Source organism: Limulus polyphemus, unplaced genomic scaffold (genome assembly GCF_000517525.1).
Source record: "Limulus polyphemus unplaced genomic scaffold, Limulus_polyphemus-2.1.2 Scaffold2519, whole genome shotgun sequence".
In the NCBI taxonomy this organism is placed as follows: domain Eukaryota; kingdom Metazoa; phylum Arthropoda; class Merostomata; order Xiphosura; family Limulidae; genus Limulus; species Limulus polyphemus.
The window spans coordinates 79,051-88,002 of record NW_013668129.1 but is presented as its reverse complement, the minus strand read 5'-3'; the positions used below and the strand labels follow the sequence as shown (position 1 = coordinate 88,002).

Sequence of the window (8,952 nt, the reverse complement as noted above, 5' to 3'; positions counted from 1 at the left end):
AATGTTAGTCATATATAATATAGATGATGTATTGATAAACAATATTGGTCATATATAATACTGATGACGTATTGATAAACAATATTGGTCATATATAATACAGGTGATGTATTGATAACCAATGTTGGTCATATATAATATAGATGATGTATTGATAAACAATGTTCGTCAGATATAATATAGGTGATGTATTGATAAACAATGTTGGTCATATATAATATAGATGATGTATTGATAAACAATGTTGGTCACATATAATATAGATGATGTATTGATAAACAATGTTGGTCACATATAATACAGATTATGTATTGATAAACAATGTTGGTCATATATAATACAGATTATGTATTGATAAACAATGTTGGTCATATATAATACAGATTATGTATTGAAATATTAATGTTGTTAGGAATCAATGTAAACGATATATATTGAAAGATAAAGTATTTCGAAGGTATTGTGAATGTAATACAGATATAAATAATTCTTATAATAATTTTGAGAATCAAAAATGTAAGAGTAAAATTTCCTCAGACATACCGTGAATAAGTGTCGAATCATTAATTATATTGAAGCGAAGTAACTGAAATATTGAAAAAATATTGCGAAGAGTTATAGATGATAATACAGAGATAAGTAACGTTTCAACCACTGTGCAGGTGAAAGTCTGCACCAATAGGCCATAAGAAACTTCAGACCTGATAGACTTCACGTTGGGAGATATTATAGGTAACGTAAAGATTGTTAAGAAATACTGTGTATAGAATATTTAAAGTTGTTTTTTTTCTAAGAATGAAATAGTCTAGAAAATACTTCGTTTAGGGAGGGATACAGGCGTAAAATATCAACCAATAAATGTCTTGTTCGTACTTGGTTAAAAGTCATTTGCTTTGGAAGGATATGGTAGTTCTTAAAATTTCTTAGAAAAAAGAAAAAAACACTTGTGATAGATTCAGACTTTTCCAAAAATATTTAGTCATTAGATTAAAATGATTTACATACATATATAAATATATATATATGTTATTACCAAAATTTACATACATATATAAATATATATATATATTTGTTATTACCAAAATAACGTTCGAGAAAGAAACCAACACAAAGAATTGATCAATTTGATGACTGGCCCACGTACTTGAATAAAGATATTGTTAACTTAAACAATAAAAAAGAAATTAAACAATTGTAGTTTATTATAAATTATGGAAAAATATCAATGCATTACAGGAATAATTTAATTAATTATAATTAACAACGGATATTTTAATAACTCTAATTAGTGTATGATCATCTTGTAGAACCCATGGAGAAGCCAGAACTTGGCACATGGTATCATATTAATAAATTTAAGATAAGTAGTTGTTTTTCTTTATCCTGAAAGAATAACAAAAATAAAATCTACAAGAACTTACACTGTATGTATAATATTAGCAAATCCTTGTTCATAATACAACTCATGCAAAAAAAAATAGTGAAAACTACGTCAAACCTGTTTAAAAGAAAACATGCTTGCAACGCCCACAAATGTCAACAGAAGCGACTACAAGTGTCAAAAACAATCAAACACAGACGTGATAAATTTGGCTACACTTGTAAGAATATGATTAAATGTCTATTATACGTTTTTGTTCAACAAGATATTGTTGATTTGAATAGGTAACACTTGTGATTATTATCACAGTATGAAATATACTTGATGAGAAAACTACGCATAGCAATATCATAACAACATGCCAGTAATTCCGGATGCACTGTTTACCAAGCAAACAAGCATGCCTATGTTGTATGCACCACAGTTAGAGATAAGAAGAGTTCTCACACACCACACATCTCTCCATTTTCCAGTTGAATGAGGATATTGTCTATTTTGTATGTGAACTTTGACCCGAAGGAGTGAAGAAAGTCTAAAAAATTGGAAAAAGAACCGTATATTTTAATCTTTGGTTAATACAGTAAACTTTCTGTTGGGTTTTTTTGTTTGTTTCATACAATGTGTAAATGCAACTACAGAATAGGTTAAATGTAAATGTAAATTAGGTTAAATGTAAAATAACTACAATTACAACTGATTTACAAGCGAAGATAATTTGAAACCTCGCTGTAAACAAGGAAGAATTTGTACCTTATAATTGATAAAGATATTAAAAACACCAGGATCCTCTATAAATATATAATCGAATCAGAATCGTCTGAAAGTTACAGTAGTGAATTCTCTTTACTTTTTATTACCTCCAGACTTCTCAGCTAACATAAGAACATTCAGCACTACAGGATTATGTTGTTGTTTTTTACAGGTCAATATCACAAACTAAACCGAAACTAATATTCCGAATGTTCAATTGTTTGTTTGTTCTTATTGTTGAAATGTGTGTTTTGATTTTCATTAGTATTTGTATTTCACGTTTCAGAAGTAAAGTTAGTAGCTAATTAAGCAGCTAGTTAGTACAATTGGAAAATAATTTTTTAAAAAAGTTAAGAATAAATGTAGTTTCTCCACTTCACATCTAGGAAACATTTGCTGAGTTCAGTTTACGCTTACTTTAATATATAGTGATCTAGTATCAAATTTTTGGAAAGTGATCGTAATCAAGCAAAGTTTAAAAAGTAGAATATAAAATGTAACAGCACCAAGGTACCAGGAACTTAAGATAAAACTAACCTTAGCATAAGTGTTGACTATTACTTCAAAATATATAAATGGAAATTTTACGACATACCCCTTAGCATGTCTTGGCATGTTCTTCTACAGTCAAAATAGTTATGGAAATTGTTCTTGTTGCCACGACAACCACCGTAGACAAATTGAATGCAAGACTGCTTATCTGTATCATAATACCAGCGTTTAAACAAACCTCGACAAGGGCCCATATCTTTCTGCATCATGCAGATTTCTGAAATGGGAAGAAAAAGTAAACCAAAATAAAGTTAAAATAAAATATTTTTATGTTTTCAAAAAACCAACTTCAAAGAAAAATCCAAATTAACTGTGTTATAGATCTTGTATAGCAAAATCAATGTAAAATAGTGGAAGGTTTATCTTGGCAGATCACACTTCAGTGATCTGTATCGCCTGCAATCCAGACTCTATGTTTAAGGTTAGAACAAGTAATCAGAACGAATACATAAAATCTAACTGACTAAGATGTATCTTGGTTTTATTTTTATGTACACCATTAGCAAAAATACAGTCACTGTCTATATATTCTAATAAAAAGGTTTTAATGTTCATTCATAAATTTATAAATACTCTAAATGTTAATCAGTTTAAAACTTAATCAAAAACTGCTCATGACACATTGGTGCAGAGAAAATGGCAAGTGATCTGAAATGTGCATTATATATATTTATATTTCACCAGTACTATAGAGTCTCTTCCTCACTCTTAACTTTTTGCTTGCTGTGTCACATGGGAAACAAAAACTGTACATCTTACTATAAAGATGATGTATTATGTGCAATCACTAATCACTCAAGGTAATTGGTAAGATTACCATAATTTTGGTGTGGTAACTGGAAACTGTCCAACGGTAAACGTGGCCTATGTAATTTTAGAATTTTCGCTCGAGAAAAAAAAATGAAAAAAAGACTCTAAAATAGAGCATATTTTCACCTTTTAATAAATTTTTGACATTGAATTTAAAGACGCAAGTACTTACTCAGTTAAATGAATCAATTGCTGCTTTCCACAAATCATGGTATGTAATTAGCAATTAATGAGGGCATTATGGACTTAATAACAAGAGAAAGAAATAATGTTTGCTTCCTCTACGTCAGCTAGTTTTTAATAAAAAAATAGCATTACAAAGTTTCATTTTGTAATTTTGAATTATTTGGGTATTTGGATGTAATGGGCCAGTTCTTGTCCCGGAGAGTTACGTTGGTTATAAGTTTCAGAACACTAAGTAAAGTGTAACTTCACAAGAATGCTGTTGGATATAATGAGTGTTTAACATCGTCAGCAAATGTTAGTCCTATGCTCCACTTCACTTTGAGAGGGGCATTTTAAGTATGATTTTCAAAGAGTGGATACAAGGCTTTTTCCCATGTTTTATTTATACATCCGTCATTGTGCTACCAGCTAATTAATAAATATGATGTTACTAAAGGTTAAGTTATAAACTACTATACATTTTTAGTTAGGCTTACAGTAATTAAGGTTCATTACAATCAATTAATGCCCATAAATTATATTAAACATTAAAAGATCAAACGCATGATAAGTGAAAATATTTGACATAAAAAGTGTGTTTAAATATTTATAATACAATTTGTAACATAATACAGCGAAAATTATGAATTGATGAATTTTACAGACATTAGAATTAGATATGATACTAACATATTTAATAGTTGAAATAACATACTATTATCTTGCAAGTACCGAGTATTTAATAGCGAATACCAGTACTCACCCTTTGCATCTGCAAGATGAGAGATACATGTCGGGTTTTCTGCTTCGCACGTGGTTTTCTGCATGAGTTCTGTGTTACAGAAAGCGAGTGCCGAGGGGATCAAGTAAAGTCGAGTGCGAAACTTCATACCCCTCCCGCACGTGACTGTGCACGGGGACCACCCAGACCACTGAGTCACAGCACACTTGGTGTTTATCTGAAAATACCGAATATTTGTACAGTTTTGCCTGCTGTAACGTAAGATATTAAAAATGTGTTTGGGCTTATTATTAGGTCAGTCGTGAAAAACGTATTCAAATATTCCTTGTCACGTTTAGTAACGCCTTTGCTCGCGTCTAATTACTAATTAGTTTCTAGTTATTTTAAAGCCACTGATTACCAATGAGCTTTTACACTACGTTTCGGCTGCTAATCTAATGCCTTCTTCATAGGAGACCTTAGAGGGCCTGGGTGGTTGCACATTGCCTTTCTAAAAAGAAAACACAGGTTTGAATCCCGGCTCCTTCCATCACATATAGTTCCTCTCAAGACTCCCCTAGGGCAGAATCAGATTAGCAGTTGAAAATATTTTAGGTTAATGTAAAAGACTGCGTTCATTGTTACATTACTCGTCGAAAGCAGTTGGAGCTACTGTTACACCACTTGTGAAAGTCTGTTGATTAAGTACGAACTTCATTAAATATAAATATTTCGATGTTATCAAGACTAACACTCAATCTTAACTTTCAGTAAAATTAGCCATGATGAAAGAGCTAGCACAAACAATCACCAAAAAAATTGGGTAAATTTCAAGTCTCAGAAACCTGAGCGCTTTTGAATAGTTGACTTTTCTTTTTCAGGTATAAAATTAATTACTGTATTATGCTGCTTTTCCCTATTCACAAAGTAGCTTGATTCAAGTTTAATAAATTAATTTAGAAAAACAATTTATTGTTGTGGACCTCAATTAAAAACTCTAAAAGAAGTAGTACTTATTATTAAGCCTTACCTTACAACTATTAACTTCCATGCATGTTCCCTTTTCCACTAAGTTTTCCCGACAAACCTTGCGAGCAATGAGATTCAGGTATTGTCTGCGACGAGTACGTGTACCAGTCCCACAACTTATGTTGCACGGTGTCCACTCACTCCAATCACTTGTTTGACAGCTTACGTTACTAACAGTTCGGAAATTTTTACATGAATATAACATAGCTAAAATATTGATTCAACATTCTTTAATCGACGACTTAAGCAGTGTATTCAAAATAAAACAAAGGCGAAAACGGGTGCTAATTGCCTTACATGTATGTAGCAGAAGGCTTTCAATAAAAAAAAAAAGTTAAAGTGGCGACTTTTCAGATGTCTTCCAACTTCAGACATGACAATCATTAATTAAATATGTGAAACAAAATACAACAAAATGTTGACTGGTAAAACAAAATAGTCTTTCTTTATTCGTCTAACGTCCCTAAACTGTCTAGTCACCAACTATTTTTGGTTTTCGTAGCTTATGATACGAGGATGGGATGACCTCTTCACATTTATCGAAACTTGCTGTCTTATAACTTAGGAAATTATTTTCAGGTTGATAGTTAAGGGAATCCACTGGTGCCTCCATTTCTGAAAGTGGTCTCGACAGACACCTCGGGCTCATCAACATGTTGACTTACCATATGCGAAGTCTTCCTTGATGCTAGCCAGTTGGAATTCTCTCGTCGAGGTATTTCCAAAGACGATCATGGTAGATGACTTAGGCTTGGACCGCCTTCCCTTCTGATTCTGTATACAACATCATTGCTTCTTTTGGCTACAGCACAGGACACTTCCCAGCGCCTACTCAACTTCAGAGATCGTCTTCTCTTGCAGTATGGATTATAAAACCATAAAATGTCAGAAGTATGGAATCCGGTCTTATCAGAATTTATACCATAGCGACTTTTCATCGTATCACTGGCTGATTTACGTTTTTATTGAATAAAATCATGTATGGCATCATTGAGGTTCATTAGTTTCACTGCATACTCTGTGGAATACTCTGCTGAGCCATAATTCTCAGGGTGTGAGTACAGAAGGTCCAATAAACCTTAAGTTTTTTACAAACAAGTGATGCTAGTGTGTTGCCTTTAGCTTTAGTTATCGCTGTTCGATAACCCAAGTGTAGATCTTGATCCATTGTTTTCTAATATTCATCCATATAAATGTCTAATTGATTTAGAAGTGTACAGTTATGTCTTTCTACCATTTCATCAGAAGATGGATGGAGGTTGTTGTCCTGGTCTCTTTCATTCAAGTATTTGACACATTTCTACAAACAAGACTGATTCATTGTTTTGCCTCTGATCTAAAAAAAAGCTCCATAGGCATTCCAAATCTTGAAACAAATTCAACAAAATAATGAGCTTCTTTGCTTCTACACATTTTTAGTATCCAACCCAGTAGAGTTCTTTTATCCTCCACATTGTCTTATTAACACTTAAGTATCCTGAAAGTGATGGAGTGCTTCTGTTTGTACTGACTGTAGAAATACCAACTGAAGTCATAATTTTTGTTCATTTGTATCTTCCAATTTTTGATATAACAGGTCTACTTCAATATACATGCAGTTGATATTAGTGTGTACATAGTTTTAGTTGACATATTTGAAGAGTTGGAGACTTCAAAGTTTATGCATGTTGTTAGAGGGTAATTTCATAGATTGCATTTTTAAGATTTATAGTAGATTTACCTTTTCTATTATTTTTTGAGAATAATGTTCACTTCCTATAGCTGTTTTTTTAATGCAATAGAAACACCTACTATCCTATGATTTAATTTTTTCATTCTGAGACCAGATGTTTAATTGACCCTTTGGGTTCTACTAGACTTCCATCAGTAAACGGTGATGTTAACATTATTTGTTCTAACGATTCCATACCATTTGGGTAGTGCTTTTAGTTGTTTATAGTATTATGCCATGGGTAGCAAAATAGGATCTGTCTCTATTTTCTTGTTTAAACCAATTTTGGGGTTCATTTCATAAGTGTAAAACATGAAAATTTCGAAATGTATTCTCAATTTTTTCAAAACTCGTGTAGTGGCCATTTTTAAATCCAAAATGACCACTAGATATTACCTATTTTTCCATATATTTTCCATTCTAAGATGCTTAGAAACAACATTTCAGTATTACTCTGCCATTTTGGTTTCAAGGAATATTAATAATATATTCTCAGTGTACTGGACATCTTCGTAATACTTGTTTTGATCAAGATACTATACTTCCCTTGACTCTTTGAAGACCTTTTCAAGGTACTAGTAAAGTAAGTCGAGTGAAACATTGTTCGTTACATGGCACAACAATGAAAAAATATTCATCAATTCACACAAAATTTTATCGAATCTAGGAACTGTTAATAAAGGCTGAGTTTTGTTTAACCACTATGTTAAAGGGTTCCTTAAAGAACAAATATGCATAAAAAGGACAAGGGAATACCAGCAGTTAATTTCCGTATAATAGAATTGAGGGATAGTAAAACAAATAGCGATGAAAACATTACTCTCTCACATTGGCACCAACACATCAACTGATTATGCTATTAAAAAAACGTCGAGTCAAAAAATACAAATATTTGAGTTTAAAAAAACAACTGTCTACAACTATGTATCTTATGCCAAAGTTAACACATTTAATTCTAAAATATTCTAGATAAATATGGTAAAATAAAAAATAAAAAAAGCTCTGTTCCGTTTATGAATACAACTTTTTCCTTGTTGAAAAGATATCTAAACTAGAATTCACTATGTTTATGTTAGTTCAATAGCTTACCCCTCACACACAATATAACAGGCTTTATCTTCTACTACATTCGTGACACATTCCATTTTCCGGGCATTTTCTTCATTGATGTAGGTTCTGGTTCTCAGCTGTGATCCATATCCACACGAAACACTACACCGGCTGTATTCTGTCCACTGTGATACCGCACATTCAGTCAGGTTAGGGTAAAACGGATCTTCTCCAAAGGCAACTAAAAATAATTGCATTTTCGTTATTCTGAGAAATATGTTGTTAATACTTACTGCATTAAGACGTTTTACATCATCTTTGGAACTCTTTTAGTTTGAAGATACAGTGAAATGTTGAACACTCATTTTACACGGAAAGTATATATTTCAGTGGTGAAACAAAAACAATTCTTATATTTACACATGTTCTCAACACGAATGTAATTTTAAAATGAACTCATTGGATGGCGCCTCCAAATACAGACACTCCAGTTTTATTCCTGAGCTAAAAACCGAGACAGAGATATGAGAAATATTAATTTTACAAACGCATGCATATGTTTATCACCAAAAAACACAGTCAACAATGCAACACTCGGTTAATTTTTAAGCACACATTCAACAATGCAACACTCGGTTTATTTTTCTAGTCACACATTCAACAATGCAACAATCGGTTCTATCTTTCTTAATCACACAGTCAACAATGCAACACTTCGGTTAATTTTAAGCACACATTCAACAATGCAACACTTCGGTTTATTTTCTAGTCACACATTCAACA

At 31.9% G+C, this 8,952-nt stretch overlaps 1 protein-coding gene across 6 annotated transcripts in view; it reads right to left on the bottom strand.

The window, feature by feature from the left end:
• LOC106467183 (spondin-1-like) overlaps window positions 1-8,952 on the bottom strand; it is an 85,322-nt gene that overhangs the window by 7,162 nt on the left and 69,208 nt on the right. For 4 of the 6 annotated variants that reach the window (XM_022395308.1, XM_022395309.1, XM_022395312.1 and 1 more), the window contains exons 9-13: window positions 8,209-8,410; window positions 5,410-5,578; window positions 4,422-4,617; window positions 2,727-2,900; window positions 1,833-1,913 (exon numbers count right to left, since the gene is read on the bottom strand). In XM_022395308.1, the coding sequence (XP_022251016.1) occupies window positions 1,833-1,913; window positions 2,727-2,900; window positions 4,422-4,617; window positions 5,410-5,578; window positions 8,209-8,410 (822 nt within the window). The remainder of the gene's footprint in view (window positions 1-1,832; window positions 1,914-2,726; window positions 2,901-4,421; window positions 4,618-5,409; window positions 5,579-8,208; window positions 8,411-8,952) is intronic. The other 2 variants (XM_022395310.1, XM_013927503.2) reach the window with 1 other exon arrangement.